Source organism: Amblyraja radiata, chromosome 1 (genome assembly GCF_010909765.2).
Source record: "Amblyraja radiata isolate CabotCenter1 chromosome 1, sAmbRad1.1.pri, whole genome shotgun sequence".
Lineage (NCBI taxonomy): Eukaryota > Metazoa > Chordata > Chondrichthyes > Rajiformes > Rajidae > Amblyraja > Amblyraja radiata.
Window position 1 is genome coordinate 161,873,680 of NC_045956.1, and position 23,315 is coordinate 161,896,994.

Genomic DNA, 23,315 nt, shown 5'->3' on the forward strand with positions numbered 1-23,315 from the left:
TGGATGATCAGCCATGATCATATTGAATGGCGGTGCAAGCTCGAAGGGCCGAATGGCCTACTCCTGCACCTATTTTCTATGTTTCTAAATACTGAGGGGTTGCAACGTATATTATATTCAAAGTGTAGATCGATATACTTTTATATACTAAAGAGATCAAGCAGGACTATAGTGTTAATAAAAAGAATCAGCTATGGACTTATTGAATGACAGAGCAGCCTTAAAGAACAATTTGTCCTACCACTGCTACTGTTATATAAAGTCTCCTGACCTTTTCTGTCATTCAAAGAATAGGATTGAAATGGATAAGTGAAATTAAACATGCCAATATTTCAAATTAAACATTAATATGAAAACCAGCATCTGCAGTTAGTTCCTCCACTATACGAAAGTCCGATTGGGAATGTGAAAATAATGGGCAATGTTGGTAGAGATGAGAAAGCAAATTGTCTTTGAGAAGTTATGGGCAAGCTCAGTGAGTAGACAACAACATGGCAGCATAGTTCTTGGCCATTTACAGTTGAAATAAGGATAAATTACTTCATTCATATATAAATATTTGTAATTCTCCATACCAAAGGCCTTCAAATACTGTGCACAGTCAGGTTTGAACATTAAGACGACATTCAAGGACAGAGGCAAGGACAGGAAAGCAAAACAGATGTAGAAATTAACCACTTCGATATTTCTGTTGCAATACTGAAAGATTGGGAAATATCGATTTTCGGTAGGACCTGTTGTCCCTGTACACAAGCCAGTGAAAGTTAACTTGTACATGCAGCAGACAATTAAAAAAAGAAAATTATTTATTAATCCTTACTGAATTTGTGGAAGACAATTTGCTAAGCAGGGCCTTAGTGTGACCGGGAATAATGTGTACAATTTTGTTCTACTTGTCTAAAGGAAAATGTACTTGCCATTGGAAGGAGTGCAGAAAAGATTGATCCAACTGATTTTGAGATTGTTTATATTTATTAATTTCCAGAATCTGGCCTTCACTAGCAGGGCCAACTGTTAACAGGAAAGTGCCTGTCATACAAGAAGAGATTTAGTAGGCTGTTTAAGAAGGAACTGCAGATGTTGGAAAATTGAAGAGATTTAGTAGGCTGGTTTTCTCAGCAAAGTGTTTTAAACGTATTGTGGCGGCTCCCAAGGGTCAGGCCATTTCCACTATCGAACCCCTCGGCACGGGAATGGATGAGTCCGGAGGCGGCCCTTAGCTAAAGGGATAAAGGGCAGGGGTTTAGGTGCATTCTTCCTCTTGCAGACTCGTTTGGTCAGGAGAAGGACAAAGATTAAAATACCTCCCGAAACACCTGGCTCCTCGCCTTCATTTTGGGATTATCGTCGCGCTACATTGGTGACCCTGACGCTCCACTGTTGTCATGATGGAGGCAGAAGACAGAGCCGCCCGTCCGTCCACCTCACAGGCCGACCGGGCCCTGTCTCTCGACGCGGTCTCCGTGAAATTGCCAACCTTCTGGACCGCCCGGCCGCACATCTGGTTTCAGCAGGTGGTGGCCCAATTTCAGCTGCGGGGCATTACAGCGGATGATGCACGCTACTACTATCGGGTGGGGGCCCTCGACCAGGACACGGCCGGAGAGGTCAAACAGTTCCTCGCAGACCCCCCAGCCACCGAGAAATACCTCGGCCTTAAGGAGCTCCTGCTCCAGGTTTATGGGCTCAGCAGGATGGAGTGTGCTGCCAGGCTCCTTCATATGGAGGGCCTAGGCGACTGGCGGCCATCAAGCCTCCTCAATGAGATGGTCGCGCTCCTGGATGGGCACACGCCGTGCGTAATGTTCGAATACACCTACCTGCATCTGCTGCCGGCCTACATCCGCCTGCAAGTTACCAATGCCTCTACGCAGATATCAGGGCCCTCGGCAGGCATGCCGACGTGCTGTGGACGGTGTGCCCGGATGACGTCAGCGCGCTGCCCGTCACTCTGGCAGCGCCCGATTTCCTCCGGTTGGGCGGGGGAGCTGTGGAAGGAGTGACAGCTGCATCCCGGAGGCCTGTGCGATCGCCCCCTGCGGCCGTGGCGGGTACTGCACCTGCAGGCCAGCACTAGCAGGCTCCAAGCGCTACCAGCATGGCAATGCCGTCAGCCATGCACGTTCCCGGGAAATGCCAGGGCCGTCTGCCAATAGTCTCCGTGGCGGCCGGCCAGATTCACCGCTTCTTCGCCTGGGATCGGCGTTCCGGGAGCCGTTTCCTTGTGGATACCGGGGCAGAGCTGAGCGTCCTGCCCCCTTTGCCGGCAGACATTAATTCCGGTAAGCTCACTGCGGCTAATGGCAGCCCCATCCGTACGTATGGGGTTTGCACGGTACCGATCGTGTTCGGCTCCTGTCATTTCTCGTGGAGGTTTACCATCGCTGATGTCTCGCAGCCATTGCTCGGCGCCGACTTCCTCCGGGCTCACTCCCTCCTGGTGGACGTCAGGCTGCCACGATGGAGCCGATTACGCTGCGTTTGGATGAGCCGGTTGGACGCCCCCTGTCGTCCGTGGATTCCTGCTTTGCTCGGGTCTTGGCCGTGTTCCCGGATATCCTGACACCACGGTTCCGGTCGTCGACCCCCAGGCACGGGGTGGTTCATTTCATACAGACTACGGGACCACCTCTCCACGCACGAGCACGCCGACTGCCGCCGGATAAGCTACGTCTGGCACGGCAGGAGTTCCGCATGATGGAGTCCTTGGGGATCATCCGCCCTTCAAACAGCCCATGGGCATCCCCACTCCACATGGCCCTTAGGCAAGCGGGGGCTGGCGACCTTGTGAGGGTTATCGGCAGCTGAATGCCGCCACCACCGCAGATCGATACCCCATACCCCACATCCAGGACTTCAACGCCCATTTGGCCAGGGCTACTATTTTCTCCAAAGTGGATTTGGTACGGGGTTATAACCAGATCCCGGTCCACCCGGAGGATGTGCCCAAGACGGCAATCATTATGCCGTTTGGGCTGTACGAGTTCATGCGGATGCCGTTCGGCCTTAAGAACGGCGCGCAGGCATTCCAACGGTTAATGGACGGGGTGTGTCGCGGCCTCGAGTTTGCTTTGTCCACCTCGACGACATCCTGGTGGCCAGCCGCTCGCGGCAGGAGCATTGTGCCCACCTCCGGCAGCTCTGTCAGCGGCTCAGTGAGCATGGTTTGGCTGTCAACCTCGCCAAGTGCCGTTTTGGGGTGATCACCATCGACTTCCTCAGCCACCGCGTGACTTCGTAAGGTGTGGTTCCCCTGCCGGACAGGGTCGAGCAATCCGCCGGTTTCCCTGTCCATACACTGTGCGCGGCCTGCAGGAGTTTGTCGGGATGGTGGCTTTTTATCACCATTTTGTGCCATCCGCGGCCCACATCATGAGGCGGTGGCGGCATTTGATGGCGAGAAGGAGGCCCTTGCTCGGGCTGCACTGCTGGTACACCCGCAGGTAGATTCCCCGACTGCCCTTACAGTGGACACCTCGGAGTCGGCGGTTGGTGCCGTGCTGGAACAACTGACGGACGGGGGTTGGCGGCCGCTGGTCTTCTTCAGCCGGCACCTCAACCACGCCCAGACGAATAACAGCGAGCTCCTGGCTCTGTACCTGGCGGTGCACCACGCCCGTTATTTCCTGGAGGGCCGCCCGTTCACCGCCTACACAGATCACAAGCCACTCACATTCGCTCTGACAAAGGTTTCCGAACCCTGGTCCGCACGACAGCAGCGGCAGTTGCCGTACACCACCTCCATCCGCTACATCGAGGGGAAAGAGAACCGGGTGGCCGACGCATTGTCCTGCCCCACCGTCGACGCCGTGTTCGAGGTGGCGCCCGGAATTGACTATTCTGCCCTGGCATCTCCGGCCTTCGCCTCGAGGATGTCCCTCTCAGCCCTGGAGGAGCAACAATACTGTGCGATGTGTCGTCCGGTCAGCCGCGCCCCATCGTCCCTGCCGCCTGGCGCCGGAGGGTTTTGGATGTGATCCATGGGCCGGCTCGCCCATCCATCCGTGCGACGACGGCACTAGTGGCCGCTCGGTTCATGTGGCATGGTCTGCGCAAGCATGTTGGCCACTGGGCCCGCACCTGCATTCCGTGCTAGACCGCGAAAATCCAGCGCCATGTCCGGGTGCCCCTCCAGGAGTTCGGTCTACCACACCGGTGTTTTGACCATCTCCACGTGGACATTGTGGGGCATCACCCACCTTCTCACGATGGTGGACCACTTCACGCGGTGGCCGGAGACCATACCGCTGGCCGATACTTCAACGGCTACGTGCGCTCGTGCGTTGTCCGCGCACTGGATTGCTCGCTTTGGGGTGCCGGTGGACATCTCCTAGGACCGGGGGTCACAGTTCACCTCTGAGCTGTGATCGGCCATGGCTCACTTGTTGGGTGTGCGGCTGCACCACACCACGGCCTATCACCCGCAGGCAAACAGCCCGTGCTGACGTCCCGCCATGGGACATTCCGCCCGCACGTGCCATCGGCTCTCCGGGACTGCCCCTATGTGTTCCTGCGCCATGATGCCCAACGGACGCTGCTCCAGAGGCCGTATGAAGGCCCATTCCGGGTGCTGGAGCACGGACTGACGACCTTTGTGTTGGACATGGGGGGCCGGCCAGAGGCCGTATAGATTGACAGGGTGAAGCCGGCACATTTGGACATTGACCAGCCGGTGCTGGTTGCCCAGCCTCGGCCGCGAGGTTGCCCCCCTTCGCGACACCCTCTGCCTGTCACTCCACCTGTCCTTCCACCTGTCCCTCGACCTGTGCCTCCGCCAGCCCCTCGGTCGGCCGACTTCCGTCTGGTCGTGTTGTACGCCCGGCGGTGCGTTTCGTGCCTCCGGTTCTGGGGGGGGGGGGGGAATCCTGTGATGGCTCCCACGGGTCGGGCCATTTCCTCTATCAAACCTCTCGGCACGGGAATGGATGAGTCCGGAGGCGGCCCTTAGCTAAAGGGATAAAGGGCAGGGGTTTAGGTGCAATCTTCCTCTTGAAGACTCGTCTGGTCAGGAGAAGGACAACGATTAAAATACCTCCCGAAACATTTGGCTCCTCGCCTTCATTTCGGGATTATGGTCGCACTACATTATAAGCCTACTTTAAAATGTTACTGATTTGCCTTAGTGTTTTACTATTTTGCTGCAGTGGAACAAAGTTGATAACATTAAGATTAATATTGTAAAGGTAATACAAAATGAGACTGATTAAAAAGCAAAGCATAACGATTAAACGCCCGATTCTTTGATCAGTTTCACCGGCTTCAGGACGATACGAGCGGACAGGGACACCGGAGCGAGCGGTAAGCAGAAAGGTGGGGGGCTTTTACTGCTCGTCAACAACAAGTGGTGTAACCCTAATCACGCTACTATCAAAGAACGGATATGCAACAAGGACATTGAACTTTTAGCGGTTAGTTTAAGACCATATTACCTACCCAGGGAGTTCACTGTGGTGGTAGCCATTGTTGTTTATATTCCTCCATCTGCCAAGGCGGAAGTCGCGTGTGACGTGCTGCACACCACTACAGCGGGACTCCAGTCCAAGTACCCAGAGGCGTTCATTGTTGTGTCTGGAGATTACAACCATGTCTGTCTCTCTAAGACTTTGCCCACTTTTAAACAGTTTGTTGACTGTACAACCAGAGGTGATAAAACGCTGGATCTTTTGTATGCAAATGTGAAAAATGCATACAAATGTACTGCACTGCCCCCTCTTGGTCGATCAGACCACGACATGCTACATCTCTCTCCCTCCTACACCCCAGCTGCCAAGAGGCTGCCTGTCACCACCAGAACATCAAGAGACTGGTATCCTGAGGCAGATGAAACCCTGAGGTATTGTTTTGAGACAACAGATTGGGATGCGTTCTGTGAGGAGTATGGGGAAGACATTGACGGACTAACAGAATGCATTACCCATTACATCAATTTCTGTTATGATGACATCATGCCATCCAGGGTAATTCGTTGCTACCCTAATAACAAACCTTGGATTACCAGCAGCCTGAAGGCCTTACTAAATGAGAAGAAAAAGGCTTTCAGGGAGGGCGACAGGAATAAAATCAAAGAACTTCAAAAGGAACTGAAGGTGAGGATTAAGGAGGGGAAAGAAGCTTATAGGTTCAAATTAGAACGACAGCTGCAGCAAGATGGTGTGAAGCAGGTATGGGCTGGAATGAGAAAGATCACGGGCATGAAGCAGAAGGGTGGTACACTGCCTGATGGTGAACAGAGTCTGGCTGATGATCTGAACAGATTTTTCAACAGATTTGACTGCCCCACACCACCCCAGCCTCCCCCACCTGGTCTGCTGACCATTGCTGCTTCCTCTCCACCTCCCCTCCCTCTCTCCATCATCTCCATCACTCCTGAGATGTCACCTGCACGGAGTCCCCTCTTCCCACCTCCTACTCCACCAGCAGCCCCACCTATGACTCTTCATACTGCTCAGGTCAAGGTGATGCTGGACAGACTGAAGCCAGGGAAAGCAGTGGGGCCTGATGACACCAGCCCAAGGCTACTGAAGACTTGCTCTTCAGAGCTGTGTGGTATTCTAACACACCTGTTCAACCTGAGCTTGCGTCTACAGAAGGTTCCAAGGCTGTGGAAAACATCTTGCCTGGTACCTGTCCCAAAGAAGACCCATCCCACTCTCCACAATGACTACAGACCAGTAGCGCTCACTTCACATATAATGAAGACATTTGAGAGACTTGTCCTTTCCTACATCAGGACTAGTGTGTCAAATCAAATGGATCCTTTACAGTTTGCATATCAGCCCAACATCAGTGTCGATGATGCCCTCATTTACATGCTGCAGAGGGTGTACACACATTTGGACACTACTGATGCATCTGTAAGGATTACATTTTTTGACTTCTCAAGCGCCTTCAACACAATTCAGCCCCGACTGCTAGGGGAGAAGATGGAGAAGATGAAAGTGGATCCATCACTGGTACTGTGGTGTTTGGATTACCTTTCCCTCAGACCACAGTATGTGCGCCTACAGAACAGTGTCTCGGGCACCATCTTGAGCAGCACAGGGGCTCCACAAGGAACTGTGCTGGCTCCGTTCCTGTTTACCATCTACACAGCGGATCTCCAATATAACACCAACAGCTGCTTTTTGCAGAAGTTTTCGGATGACACAGCTGTTGTCGGCCTCATTAAAGGGGGCAATGAGGAGGAGTATAGAGACATAATAAGTAGATTAGATTAGATTAGATTATACCTTTAATAATCCTTTACAGGAAATTACAGTGCCACGACAGCTTCAAGACAGACATAACACCACACATTTCCTCAAATGGCTTCCATACTTAACAAGTTAAAATACAAGTTAAAATACAAGTTAAAATACAATTAATTAAAAAAAAGTGCAGTTATTTATGCGCATTATATAACCTTATAGCAGCTGGTAAACAGGACTTCCTATGTCTCTCAGTTTTGCACATTGGTGCAATCAGACTCTGACTGAAGATGCTGCTCTTGATCACCTTCAGGGCATGGAGTGGGTGAGTGGGGTTGGTCATTATTGAACCCAGTTTGTTCAGAGTTCTGGCCTCTGCCACCTGCTGGACCGTTCGTTGCTCAGCCCCGACCACTGAGCCGGCCTTCCTGATTAGCTTGTCCAGTCTGTTTTTGTCCGCTATGCGGGCGCCATCTCCCCAACAGGCCACAGCAAAAAACAGAGCACTGGTCACCACTGAATGGTAGACACTGCACAGTAGGGGTTGGCAGATGTTAAATGACCTCAGCCTCCTTAAAAAATACAGTCGGCTTTGTCCCTTCCTGTACACCGCCTCCATATGACACTTCCAGTTCAGCTCACTGTCAAGCTGCACCCCAAGGTACCTGTGGTTAGCGACCACCTCCACCTCAGTGCCCTTAATGGTGATTGGTGTTGCTTGAGTCCTCCTCCTCCCCCTCCTGAAGTCCACAACTATCTCCTTGGTTTTTTTGGTGTTAAGATGGAGGTTATTGTGTGCACTCCACTCCACAAAGTTACTTATTATGTTACTTATTAAGTGCTCTGTTTTTTGCTGTGGCCTGTTGGGGAGATGGCGCCCGCATAGCGGACAAAAACAGACTGGACAAGCTAATCAGGAAGGCCGGCTCAGTGGTCGGGGCTGTGCAACGAACGGTCCAGCAGGTGGCAGAGGCCAGAACTCTGAACAAACTGGGTTCAATAATGACCAACCCCACTCACCCACTCCATGCCCTGAAGGTGATCAAGAGCAGCATCTTCAGTCAGAGACTGATTGCACCAATGTGCAAAACTGAGAGACATAGGAAGTCCTGTTTACCAGCTGCTATAAGGTTATATAATGCGCATAAATAACTGCACTTTTTTTAATTAATTGTATTTTAACTTGTATTTTAACTTGTATTTTAACTTGTTAAGTATGGAAGCTATTTGAGGAAATGTGTGGTGTTATGTCTGTCTTGAAGCTGTCGTGGCACTGTAATTTCCTGTAAAGGATTATTAAAGGTATAATCTGATCTGATAACAGTCAAGTAAAAAAATAACTGAAGGGCATAACAGAATTACCTTTTATACTGGCTGTATGTGAGAGTCAGGAGACCAATTTAGCCTGTGGGTGTTATGTTGGAAGCAGAGTGCCTGGCGCACACACAAATCTACTAAGATGGTGCTAAATAAATATGGTACTTGAAACAGGAAAAGAGGAGCCAGAATCCTGATGAAAAGATGGGGTTGAAATATCCAAAGAGAAGTAAGCAACATTTGTTAAGAACTCTAAACAATTGGTGAGGGTCCCAAGTATGGGAGTGAGTGGCAGCAGGACAAGGAGGAAAATAATCTGCAGTGAATGAGATACATCAGAGGGAAAAGAGGTTGTATAGATGTCATACAGGGATTGAGGAACATACTGTACTTATTCAGTGTAAAGCATTGCTTTGTACTGTATATAACGTTCATTAAATCTGTTGCAGTTATAACCAAAGTACCCATTGTGGTTTGTCGTAGTTTTGAGTTGGTTTAAAGTAAATCTTGCAAGCTAAACAAACTAGGAAATGGCATATTTTACAATGGAAATCCAGATGGGACATGACTAAATACACAAAACTACATATTATTGCGCATAAAGCAGATACACTTGATCAGTGGAAAATCTGTGTCAGTTATGCTGACTCACCATGACAACCAGAGATTTTTGGGGAGATTTTTATACGAGGACGAGTAAGAAACCATTAGTGAGTAATCTTTGAATAAATTCATTCATTCATTCATCATCGTCGAAAAACATTAGCAACCACACATCTCTGTCCTCCAGTTCCTGCGGACATCCGCCGCTGGAAGTATAGGATTTTGGTGTGTGTGCTTTATCATCATTTCTTACAATGTCATGTACGACAGTGATCGCAACTTCTACTGAAGTGTGGATGGCCGTTGGCTCGCTAGTAGCTCACTCGCCCTTTGACAGATCTTGTTTTTGGTCCTGCTGGGGGTGAACAGCCCCCTCTTCACCTGGCAAACCAGGTGGGGGAGACGGTTTAGTCGCCGACTATCCGACCATGGAGCAGGTAGCACAGGATTACATGGTACCTGTGGCGGGGGGGAACTCCCTACGACCTGACCTTGAATAAATATGCGAGATTACCTTTTCAGAACATAGTGATATTCACTGAGAAGAGATTAAAAGCACAAGACGTTTAAGAAATAGTTAAAGCCGCTACATGATTAATAAGTAGATGTAGGATGTTTCCCTTATCTTAAGAGTCTCGACTGCAGGTCAGTCTCAAAAGAGGTAGGCCAGGCTCTCTAGCACTGTGGGGCTGCAGGCTTTGCCTGCAGTTTGCGTAGTTCAGAGGCCAGTTGGGCTGCAGGCTTGCATGTCAACACCCGGAAAAAAAAAACATGCCCTCACAATGTCTTTGTCTTTGGCATGCAGTAGTTTTTTCCTACTCACAGTGGATTATCCCTAACATGTATCAGATATATCCGAGGACACTGCGGGAAACTAGAGAGGAAATTGCCGGAGCCCTGGTAGAAATTTCCGAGTTGTCCTTAAATACAGGAGAGGTGCCGGAAGATTGGAGGGTGGCAAATATTGTGCATCTTTGCAAGAAGGGCTGCAGGGAAAATGCTGGGAACTATAGGCCAGTGAGCTTAACATCTGTAGTTACTAGAGTATTCTGAGGGATACATTATACACGCATTTGGATGGACAAAGGCTGATTAGGGATAGTCAGCATGGATTTGTACGTGAGAGGTCGTGTCTCACAAATCTGATTTGATTTTTTTGAAGACGTGACCAAAAAGGTCGATGAGGGCAGAGCTGTACATGGATGTTGCATACATGGATTTCAGGAAGGTATTCCGTATAGTAGGCTGCTCTGGAAGGTTAGATCACATGGGATCCAAGGAGAGATAGCTGAATGGATAGCAAATTGGCTCCATGGAAGGAAGCAGAGGGTGATGGTGGAAGGTTGCTTCTTGGACTGGAGGCCTGCGACTGGTGTGCCTCAGGGTTCGGTGCTGGGCCCGTACTGTTTGTCATCTACATCAATGATTTGGATGAGAACATACAGGGCAAGATTTGCAAGTATGCTGATGATACAAAAGTGAGTGGTGTTGCAGATAATGAAGATGGTTGTGAACGATTGCAGCAGGATCTGGATCGATTGGCCAGGTGGGCTGATGAATGGCTGATGGAATTTTATGCAGAGAAGTGTGAGATGTTGCATTTTGGGAGGTCTTAAAAGGGCAAGACCTATACAGTACATGGTAGGTCTCTGAGAAGTGATATAGAGCAGAGGGATCTAGGAGTGCAGGTGCATGGTTCCTTGAAGGTCGAGTCACAGGTAGATAAGGTGGTCAAAAAGGCTTTTGGCACTTTGGCCTTCATCAATCAGAGCATTGAGTTTAGAAGTTGGGAGGTCATGTTGCAGTTGTATAAGACATTAATGAGACCGCATTCAGAATATTGTGTTCAGTTCTGGGCACCATATTATAGGAAAGATATTGCAAGCTTGAAAGGGTTCAGAAAAGATTTACTAGGATGTTGCCAGGACTGTGGGTGTGAGCTATAGGGAGAGGTTGAGTAGGCTGGGTCTCCATTTCATGGAGCACAGGAGGATGAGGGGTCATCTTAAAGAGGGGTACAAAATCATGAGAGGAATAGATCGGGTAGAAGCACAGAGTCTCTTGCCCAGAGTAGGGCAATCAAGGACCAGGGGATATAGGTTTAAGGTGAAGGGGAAAAGATCTGACTGGTAACCTTTTGTATTGTATTGTATTCAAATTTATTGTCATTGTCTCAGTTAGAGACCTGAGGGGAATCTGAGGGGTAACCTTTTAACACAAAGGGCGGTGTGTGTATGGAACAGGCTGCCAGAGGTAATTGAGGCTGAGACTATCTCCTCATTTGAGAATCAGTTAGACAGGTACATCGATATGACAGGTTTGGAGGGATATGGACCAAGCGCAGGCAGGTGGGACTAGTGTAGCTGGGACATTGTTGGCCCGTGTGGACACGTTGGGGCGAAGGACCTGTTTCCACACTGTATCACTCTATGACTATAACTATGATAGAACTAGTGCACGGGTGATCGTTGGTCAGCATGGACTTGATGTTGCCACGTTGTGTCGCCAAACTAAACTAAGCTATAATGGTTCAAAAACACCATTCTCTCCATCCGGATAACGGTGTTCATTCCGTGAAAAAACGAACTGTCTTCAACAGATTTGGTCCGCTGTAACTGAAATCCGTTATAAAGAGGTCTGTTAAAATGAATGTTTTCTGTATTTCCCAAATCATATTTTCTTTTAATTCTTTGCTCTTTAGAATGGTTCAGGCTTCAGATGTTGGCCATTGATTCTAATTTGAAAAAGCAGCCCAATCATGAGATGTTTAAGAGATGTCTGAAGAAGGGTCTCGACCCGAAACGTCGCCTACTCCTTTGCTCCATCGATGCTGCCTCACTGGCTGAGTTTCTCCAGCATTTCTACCTACCAACCATGAGATGGCGCTTTAACTATTTTACAGTGCATGAAATAAATTCCATTACTTCTCGAATTCGCATAAAAGCAGTCACATGGGAATGGCTACAGCAGGATTACACATTCAACCTCTTTACAGCATGTGACATAGCTGGCACAAAACAATTTTAACAGTTCAGTAAACTTCCAAGATTAATAATGCATGGTTGCAGAAAAACTAGAGCTAAATTGACTCCTCTGTTCAAAAAGGCAGAAAGGACATAGAACAGTACAGCACTGGAACAAGCCTTTTGACCCACAATGTCAGTGTCAAACATGATGCCAAGTTAAACTAATCTCCTTTGCCTGCATGTGATCCATATCCCTCCATTCCCTGCATATCCACGTTGCAATACAAAAGTGTCCTAAATGCCACGACTGTATCTGCTTCCACCATCATCCCTGGCAGTGTTCCAGGAACCCATCACTGTGTGTAAAAAAAAAAAATTGCCCCTCACAACTCCTTTAAATGTTGCTGCTCTCACTTTCAAGCTATGCCCTCTGGACTTTGACATCTTCACCCTGGGAAAAAGGTTCTCACTGTCCTCTCTGTTAATGCCTCTCAGAATTATATACACTTCTATCAAATCTCTCCTCAACCTCTGATGCTCTGGATGAAACAACCCAAGCTTGTCTAATCGCTCCTTCTGGCTAATACATGACTTCCTGACTTTTACACTCCATGCCCTGAACCATGAAGGCAGGCTTACCATGCGCCTTCTTTATCACTTGGATCACAAGATCCCTCCGCACAGCAAAGCTCTTAAAAAGAGTCTTGTCATTAACTGTTTACTCTCCCCGTTCATTCGACATCCCTAATTGCAACACCTCATACTTGTTCGGATTAAACTATATCCCATTATCTATTTGGACAACCTTCCTCACTGTTCGTACCGCCACCAATTCTGCAGTCGTCTGCAAACTTACTAACCAACACATTTACATCCAAGTCATTTATATGAACAATGATGGTCCCAAGAGTCAAGAGTAGGCAGAGAGGGCAGGAATCCCCTGGCGCCATTTCATCAACAACAGGTATGTTGCTTTGGAAACCGTTTTTGGGGAGGACCAGTCAGGGGCGAACAATGGCAGCAGTGACAAGCGTGGCTCGGAGCCACAGACGAGAAGGGAAAAGTCAGACTGAGTCATCATGATACGAGACTCGTTAGGTAAGGGGACGGACAACAGATTCTGGGACAGCAAACAAGACTTCAGGATGGTACACAAAAATGCTGGAGAAACTCAGCGGGTGCAGCAGCATCTATGGAGCGAAGGAAATAGGTAACGTTTCGGGCCGAAACCCTTCTTCAGACTGAAGACTTCAGGATGGTGTGTTGCCTTCCTGTTGCCTGGGTCCAGGATGGCACAAATGACATAAACAGGAAAAATATGTTGTCTGACGAAATAAATATAGGGATTTAGGCAGATTTAAAAGCAGAACAAGGGTAGTCATCTCCGGATAACTCCTGATACCACAATCTAGTGAGGGTAGAAATAAGCAATGAACTTCTTTTTGTGTTTTTTTTGGTTTATTAAGCTAACTACTGAGTATTACGTTTACATACCTGTTGTGCTGCTGCAAATAAGAATTTTATTGGTCTCTTTCGGGACACATGACAATAAAACACTCTTGACTCTTGTGTATGTCAACCACACATGTTATATCATGTCTAATGCATTTCCACTTTCCCTTGTGATCTTTGATGAAATAATAAGAATTCCATTCAGAAGGGTAAGAGGTAGAAAGTGCCAACTTATATTAGTTTTTTTAAACAATGTTCTGTAAGACATTTACTGGTTGTTCACATCAAATGATTACCTGGTTTGGGATGTATCTTTCAGCTGCAAAGCAAGACTGCTATCCACCAACATTTTCAGGAAGCCAGATCCATTACTGGAAAGGCTAGAAGCAGATAGTCCAACACTGGCCATAAGGAAATCCTCTAAGTAGCTAGCTGTACAGATAGAGAATGTTGGACAGGAGTTAGCAGATTCAAGAACAATTATCATATTATCACATCAGATTAAAATTGGTGTTAGCCTTAGCCTAGATATTGACAATCCATGTGGATACTGGTTTAAATCGAAGATAGACACAAAATGCTGGAGTAACTCAGCGGGACAGGCAGCATCTCTGGAGAGAAGGAATGGGATGCTGCCTGTCCCGCTGAGTTACGCCAGCATTGTGTGTCTATTTACAGACAATCCATTCTTTATCCTAGCACAAGATCCATGGTTTGAACCACGAGTGACCAAATTGTCACGGCACCAAGATCCCAAAACATTCTTAAAAATAAATCATGCATATTTCATCATGGCAGACACTTCAATCTAATCAAAATGATTAAGAATTGTTTTATTTATTTAAAATAAATTTCTATTTCTATTTAAAGCACTATTGTTGGCATTGAAAATGTTTTTCTATGGTTAAAATACACTACTTACCACTTTAAAAGGTAGCCAAAAACTCTGAAGAAACTCAGCGGGTGAGGCTGCATCTATGGAGAGAAGCAATAGGCGACATTTCGGGTCGAGACCCTTCTTCAGACTGACTGGACCTACTACTTTGGACTGTACAACAATATGCTGGAGGGGTAACAATTGAGTTGCGTCATTTTACCTCAAGATATCACTAAATATAGGGTGGCACTAACAATTTTACAAGACAAATGGAAAAGTTGGAACAGAGGAAAGAACTCTAAACCTAATTCCAAAAGTCATCTACAAGAAGGCACATTCCATAATCAAACTTAAGAGTAATATTCAGCAGGTAACTCACTGTCAGACTTGTATTCCTCAGTTTTTTGTTTAACATCCTCAATCAGTAGTTCAACATCATGATCTCGAGTTTCATTCCATTCCATTAGACGGCAGAGAATATCCGTTGTCCATGGATTTACTTCATAGGAAGGAACTTGCTGGTCTCCAAACATCTTTGATAGCCACATGGAAACCTGCATTAAAAATAAAATGTTACTGAGCCTTAGTCACAGAGTTATTGCTTCATAGCTTGCACTGCACTTTGTTGCCTCACCAACAAGAACCAAGAATGGGAGTGAATTTGTCAGAGACAGAGGCGCAGTCCATCCATGTTCCACTGACCATCCATCAAAGGCCACCTTAACTGTAACGGTAGGAGTCATTTATGCTTAGGCTAATTACTGTTAGCATATTTTATTATATTGTCTAGATATTTCTTACATAATTATTTTGAACACTTGGGGTGAGTTATTGATGCGTAGATGAACGTTACATACAGCGTGATCTTAGGGAGTGGCCAGATCAGACTGGAGCAGGCACGGGAGAAAGAATACAGTTTTTACCAGATCAGATAGTGAGAATGGAAAGCTACAATTTGTATATGGATAAAGAAGATCTGGTATGTGTACTTCTTTGTCTGTACACCTACTTCAGTAAATAATTAATTAAACTGGAAAGAACTGATTTGGTTCACTACTTTAAAAACAGACAACTCACAAAAAACGTTAGGTAAACCAACTCAAGCTTTACTGATCAGTGACGTGGATACCCCAGTTAAGTAAGCAACAGACTCTTGACGTCCCCGCGCCACCACTTCAAAGAACAGCGATTTGCACGGTGTTTTATACTGTGTGTCACAATCACATTCCAAAGATGTTAGTCATGGTCACAAGATGCAGCCACTTCTCATTTCACTGCACATCTCGTATGTGTATGTGACGAATAAACTTGACTTGACTTGACTTGATATACATCACCACAGGATGAGTTTGAGATTGTCCCTCTTATCAATTGGTAGACACATTTCAACGGCACTGGTCATTGTCTCAATATACATGAACCTGAGACAAACCTGGGCTTGTCTCTCTCTCTTGGAATACAAGCTACAACCTACAGTCAAGTATTCCACCATGTATCTTTTATATATTTAAAATCATTTAACCTTTTGAGAACTTGTTTTTGTTGTTGTCTGCGTAAATTCTACTCCTCCCTGCCTGTGTATTAATGGCAATGAAAAGTTAGATATTGGAAAAGACGGAAATTGCCATTTCAATAAAGTAAAAACTGTTCTCTATGAGTGAAACTGAAGCCAATCAATTCCTTGGAAAAAAAAGATACAATGTGCTGGAGTAACACAGAAGGTCAGGCAACTGGTTTGGAGAACATGGATCGGTGATGTTTCAGGTCAGGACCCATCTTCAGACTGAAACAGCCTGACCCAAATTGTCACCTATCCATGTTCTCCAGAGATGTCACCTGCTGCTCTGAGTTATTCGAGCACTTTGTTCCTTTTTTTGTAAACCAGCATCTGCAGTTCCTTGTTCTTGTTGATGTTAAGCGAGAGGTTGGTGTTGCAGCACCATTCAACCAGGTGTTCTATCTTCTGCCAACACGCTGACTTATCACCATTGGTGATTCAACCAACTACAATAGCGTTGCCAGCAAATGTATAGATGGAATTGCAAATGTGCTCAGCTACACAGTCATGGGTATATGGAGAGCAGAGCAGGGGGCTAAACTCACAGCTTTGATCAATGAGAAGGAGACATTGTGGAAAGGATCTTCACCATGTGACAAGCAACAGAAAAACAGCACCTACACATGGCCCCTTCCAACCACACCAAAGACTTTGATCAGGAGGGTCTTAAACTTCGCCATCGATAGATATTTATCTCCACCTTATATCTACTGTATGACAACATGCAAGCCATGATACCAGCAATGGGTGTCACACATTGCCAATCTCAGGGATGACTAGTATCAACACTTCTATCAATGTTTTTGCAATGGTGCACTGCAAGTATCAGTGATGACATTCACTACCACCTTCAATGCACCAGCACGACCTTTGATTGATTGAGGAAAAGGCCACTTGAAGACTATGGCATCAGATCTGGCACATCTGGGAAATACAGACTCTTCCATAAATGGAAACCGTCTGCCCATTCCCTCCCCAGACGCTGCTTGACCCACTGTGTTCCTCCAGCATTTTGGTTCATCAGGATTAAACAATTATTGTATTTCATCCATGGGCACTTGAATGGCCAATCATTGTCTATCCATTTTGTGCCCGAATCTATCATTGAGGCCTTCGGATATGCTATGAATTGTAAATGTGGATCTTGCATTGGCATGTAACCCCCAACCCTCCCATAATTCATAGGAAATACAAAATTATCTTAATTTACATTCTAATTAAATATGGCAGTTGAGAAAAGATATTGAAATGATCTCAGAATTTCTTTGCAACCTCACAATACAGTAAAATATCTTCTGATTGGTGCTTCTGATTAAATTGCAGCGTCATTTTCCAGACTTTTATTCCTTTACCTATGTAAAGCAGTGGCTTAATTGCTGCATCTTCACTTTCTACAACATTTTAATGAAGTTTCTTGCACCTTTTCCCCAGGCTTCAAATCTTTTTTAAATCTACCGCCCTTTAGATCTTTCTTCATCTATTGTCAATGCCATTACATGAGTTACATTGTACTCAATTCAAATGTTCTGCAATCGCAATGTCACATTATCCTCTGAAGTGACAAATGTAGACAACATTCATACATATCATTCTTCTTTAAACCTAGATTAAACATGAAACAATTAAACTGATCTAAAGCAAAGGTAAATGGAAATGCAACAACAGTGAAGAGGAGAGGGAACTGAGGTCCGGCCTACTGCGCCCTTGTGGTGTGCTGCAGGAGACACCCCCAGGGAACAAAGGTGGACGGGCAAGAAGAGCGAGGTGTACATGGAAAGAGATGACTGGAGGCCCGCAACAGCCTGGGACTTGCCTGGAACAGGCAGCGCTCATAAGAACTGGAGCATGGACTTGTAAAATGGCGCCTCTTGCACGCGGGCTCAGTAGACTATTTCGGTACACTTGCTAATGAAGGATCGGGGGTATGGCAGTCCTCTACTGGACTGTTTGTAAGAAAAAGAATATCACTGTGTTTGCACTTCGCATGTGACAATAAAAGAATCATTGAACCATTGCGCAGTCGAGCATTGTATACCACATTTAACATATGAAAACTGCCCAAAGTGCTTTTCAAAAGTATAAAACAAACCACTGGAGAAACTCAGCAGATCAGGCATCATCTGTTTCAAGGTATCACTCCCTCTTCCCTCTCCCATCAGGCAAGAGATATAGAAGTGTGAAAATGCAGAAAAACACGTCCAGATTCAGGGATAATTTCTTCCCAGCTGTTATCAGGCAACTGAACCATCCTAGAAAGCAGTCCTGAGCTACTATCTACCTCATTGGAGACCCTCGGACTAACTTTGATTGGACTTTATCTTGCACTAAATGTTATTCACATTATCATGTATTTGTAGTTTGTTTGGTTGTTTGTTTGTCTTTTTGCACAAAGTCCGCTAGCATTGCCACTTTTCATTTCACTGCACATCTCGTATGTGTATGTGACGAATAAACTTGACTTGACTTGTGCACTGTGGATTGCTCAATTGTAGTCATGTACTGTCTTTCCGCTGACTGGTTACTACGCAACAGAAGCTTCCCACTGTACCTCGGTACACATGACAATAAACTAAAATCAACTCAGACATGAGAGGGAGGGCTGAGGCAGAGGTGATAGGTTATCAGTGGAACCAAGTGAGTAAAGCGAGGAAGCCTGAAGGGGGAGGGTTGGATTTCAGAGACAATGTGTGATGGTTGATTGGAGAACTAAAAAGGGTAGATGGAGCCAGGCATGGTATGGCGTGGTATGGCATGGAGTGGGGTGAGTGGAGATATATAAAAAGCGCAAGGTGATTAGAGGCTGCAGATGCTGGAATCTAATAGGTAAAGAAGGTAAGACACAAGGAACTGCAGATGCTGGTTCATATAAAACTACACAAAGTACTGGAGTAACTCAGCAGGTCTGGCAGTATATCTGGAGAACAAAGATAGGTGATGTTTCAGGTTGCGACCTTTCTGCTGACAGATGTGAGGACGATGGGCTAATGGAAGCAGTTGAGGAGAATAAAACTGGTTAACTGCATCAACTAAGTCTGAAGAAGGTTCTCGACTCAAAATGTCCCTGTCCATGGTCTCCAGAGATGCCGAGTTATCCCAGCCCAGGGGTACGGTCACAGTGGCGCAGCGGTAGAGTTGCTGCCGTACAGCGCATGCAGACCTGGGTTCAATCCCGACTACGGGTGCTGTCTGTATCAAAGATACTAGAGGCTCCTCTAGTATCTTTGGTCTATATGGAGTTTGTACATTCTCCCCGTGACCTGCATGGGTTTTCGCCGAGATCTTCGGTTTCCTCCCACACTCCAAAGACGTACAGGTTTGTAGGTTGATTGGCTTGGTAAAAATTGTCCCTAGTGGGTGTAGGAATGTTGATGTGCGGGGATCGCTGGTTGGCGCGGACTCAGTGGGCCTAAGGGCCTGTTTCCGTGCTATATCTCTAAATCTATAGCTAAAAGTACTCTTTAACCTTTATTGCTAAGTCTAGTTTTACATTCCACATTGATTTTTCTATGTTCCTCGGCTGTTGTAAAAGCAGGAAATGTCAGTGACAGTCCCTCATGTGTCGGGAGTGGATGAGGAAGTGGGATAATATAGAACTTGTGCAATCTATAGTATATCCTATCTGATGAAGGGTCTCGATCCGAAACATCACCTATTCCTTTTCTCCAGAGATGCTGCCTGTCCCTGCTGAGTTACTCCATATTTTTATATGTCTTTATAAACAATAGACAATAGGTGCAGGAGTAGGCCATTCGGCCCTTCAAGCCAGCACTGCCATTCAATGTGATCATGGCTGATCATGCCCAATCAGTACCCCGTTCCTGCCTTCTCCCCATATCCCCTAACTCCGCTAGAGCCCTATCTAGCTCTCTTGAAAGCATCCAGAGAATCTGTCTCCACCGCTCTCTGAGGCAGAGAATTCCACAGACTCACAACTCTCTGTGAGAAAAAGTGTTTCCTCGTCTCAGTTCTAAATGGCTTACTCCTTATTCTTAAACTGTGGCCCCTGGTTCTGGAGTTACTAAAGTTAGTCACTAAAGTTTAGTGTGATCCATGGTCAGCGTGAATTCGGTGGGCATAAGGGCCTGTTTCCATGCTATGTCACTACATTAAAGAGAGACACAAAAAGCTGGAGTAACTCAACGGGACAGGCAGCATTTCTGGAGAGAAGGAATGGGTGACGTTTCAGGTTGAGATCCTTCTTTTTCTTCTCTCCAGAGATGTTGCCTGTCCCGTTGAGTTACTCAAGCTTTTTGTGTCTATCTTCGGTTTAAACCAGCATCTGCTAGATATGTTACAAAACTTACCTTCAGCGGCGCTGCAGTTCTGCCACTGGCCGTGTGCGCGACTTTGGCGCCTTTGAGGGGAGTGGCGGGATTAAAATGCCGTTTTCTCCTGCCTGTCCAACATATATTTTCTCGGGCTACTACCTGACGCTGAAAATTCTTTCCGACTGCCGTTTTGGAATTTTATTTTTTAAACCGCGGGACAATTTAAGCGCTGGAGTAAAATAAAAAGTTTCTTCTAACGCCATCAACAACGACAACGGTAAGTCGTATATTTCACATATAAACTTGCTTCTTAGGATTACTTTAATCAAAATTTCACCAGCGAAAATATGATTATTTAATTATACGAACCGGCAGTGTTTTTCCTGCCGATATGGGGTTTAAATTCACCGCAACGTTCCAATCGATCACATTCCACAAAATCCCACTCGCCATGATTTAAATGGCCATTAATTTACGGGAATTAAACACTAAATTCCTTCCATTTGGCCTATAAATTTATGACAATGAGATTTAAAAATCATGTTATATTGTGAATTCTTGTGTGAATGTTATTTGGACACTTAGGCTATTTAAAAGTGTTAACCTTTTCTTAAGAAATGGATAGATGTTTAGATCTAGTAAATGAATTTTGTAATTAGCTACAATTAGGTAACTAACTAATTATATGCTTTAATTTCAGGTCATCCAAGTAAGATTGTTTCATATTTGTTTCAGAATGCTTCAATCAGTTCTCTTAATTTCATTCAGTTCTCTTAATTTTTAAGAAAGTTATGGGCTTTTGACTGTCCTTGAGTTTTTGAGTTAAGTCAATGGAAAAGCAATAGGGAACAAGATGCTAATTTCAGAGTATGAAAATGGCCGTATCTTTTTTAATACTGAAGATATGAAAGTGAATTATGTGTCAATTTAAATTTATTTTGATGTTTTATCTGGTGAGATAAATTGCAGACTTGATTTTTTAAATCTCAAAATTTTGTAACATTGCTACATCTGCAGTTCCTTCCGACACATATCACTAAACTAAACAGTCTGCAGAAGGGCCACGGGTTTGAGGCGTCCACTCCGTTGCTCGGCGCCCAGTTAGATCCCATAGCTGTTGGATCTTTGGTTGGCGCCTCATCAGCTGAGTCTTTGCAGCAGTTTCCCGCCAGAACTAATGACTGGGACGTTGACTGACAACTGGACCGACCAATCAGAATACACCCCAACCGCCGGAAACCCCGTGCAGCCAATAACCATCAAGTGGGCGGGAGCTCTTCGAGTAACAAAAAATACCGCTGAAATAAAGTTTTTAAAGTAGAATTGCAATGTACACGGTCTCGCTTTCTCAGCAATTGCACGTTAATTAACAAAAAAACGAATGAAAATACCTTCGCGCTTTGGGAATCCATTGCAGTGTGAATGTGTAAATTACGACCTGTTTAGAAAGCGAGGGCGCGGCCTCCTTTCGCCGCCATCTTGTTGAGGTCGGTTACCCAGGCTGCCTCGCGGGCCTGCCGGGTGACGTCACGGTCGTTGAGCTGAACGCCCCGTGATCTCGCGCTTCAACTTGAATATAACTGTCTCCAACTGTAACAATGATCCAGTTTCCCTCAACACCTTCCCCTTTGATGTTTCGTTTTCACATCTTGCCCGTCCTTATCTCTGTGCCTCATGTTATCTCTCTGTCACCCTGGGACTAGCCTTGATCGGACTTGGCTGGCTTTACCTTCCAATTTAAAAACTTTATTACGGACTCGAGGTCCAGACAAGGGGCAACATTACATAAAAATGCATTGCATATTTAAAAATATCATAAAATACATATAAAATCTTAGTATACCATGTGTCACCATCAACAAGTGCATCCGTGTGTGTCACCATCAACAAGTGCATCCGTGTCTTTCCGAACAGGAAACCATGGATGACTACGGAGATCCAGCGTCTTCTGAAGGAGCGGGACTTGGCCCACAAATCTGGCAACAAAGAACTGTACAGCGCTGCCAGACACAACCTTAAGCGGGGCATTAAATCAGCTAAAATGTCCTACAAGGAGAAGATCGAGGACCATTTCACCTCCAGGGATACAGCACGCATGTGACAGGGAATACATCACCTAACAAACCTCAGGGGCAGCAGGGACCAACCGACAGCTGCAAATACATCGCTGGCAGAGGAGCTCAACCACTTTTTTGCCCGTTTCGAGAGAGGTCCGAATGAAAGAACCTCTCCAACTGGACCCTGCTGACCAGCCACTTACCCTCCAGTTAGAGGAGGTAAAGCGGGCCCTGAGAACTGTTAATGCTAGTAAGACTGCTGGCCCGGATGAGATCCCAGGCAGGGTGCTCCGGGACTGTGCTCACCAGCTCGCTGGGGTATTCACAGACATTTTTAACCTTTCCCTAGCACACTCCTCCGTGCCAGCGTGCCTGAAAACCACCACTATCATCCCGGTGCCCAAGCAGACAATCATCAACTCCCTCAACGACTACAGGCCTGTTGCTCTTACATCTGTAGTCTCCAAGTGCTTTGAAAGGCTGGTCCTAGGTCACCTTAAATTATCTCTCCTCCCCTCACTCGACCCACACCAGTATGCATATAGGGCTAATAGATCTACAGAGGATGCCATAAACACTGTCCTCTATGCTGCACTACAACACCTAGAGGAGAAGGGGTCATATGTCAGGATGCTTTTTGTTGATTACAGCTCAGCTTTTAATACAATCATACCCAGCAAGCTGATCACAAAAATGCTAGACCTTGGCCTCAGCAGTCAACTGTGTCGGTGGATATTGGACTTTCTCAGTGAATGCCCACAGACGGTGAGACTTGGACCCTACTCTAGCACTCTGGTGCCAGGATAACAGCCTCCTCTTGAACATCAAAAAAACGAAGGAGCTGATCATGGACTTTAGGAGGGCACATCATCCGAGGACGTACACTCCATTGAGGATAAATGGGGATCCTGTGGATAGGGTAAACTGTTTTAAATATCTGGGAGTCCACATCGCCGAGGATATGACATGGGCATCACACGCCTCAGCACTCGTGAGTAAGGCAAGTCAGCGCCTTTACCACCTCAGGCAA

General features: G+C 46.2%; 1 protein-coding gene across 1 annotated transcript in view; it reads right to left on the reverse strand.

The window, feature by feature from the left end:
* Positions 1-21,735, reverse strand: part of haus1 (HAUS augmin like complex subunit 1) — a 42,209-nt gene extending 20,474 nt beyond the window's left edge. Inside the window, exons 1-3 of the mRNA XM_033034335.1 lie at positions 21,620-21,735; positions 14,782-14,956; positions 13,822-13,957 (exon numbers count right to left, since the gene is read on the reverse strand). Coding sequence (XP_032890226.1) covers positions 13,822-13,957; positions 14,782-14,956; positions 21,620-21,640 — 332 coding nt within the window. The 5' untranslated portion in view covers positions 21,641-21,735. The remainder of the gene's footprint in view (positions 1-13,821; positions 13,958-14,781; positions 14,957-21,619) is intronic.
* Between the last annotated feature and the right edge of the window lie 1,580 nt (positions 21,736-23,315).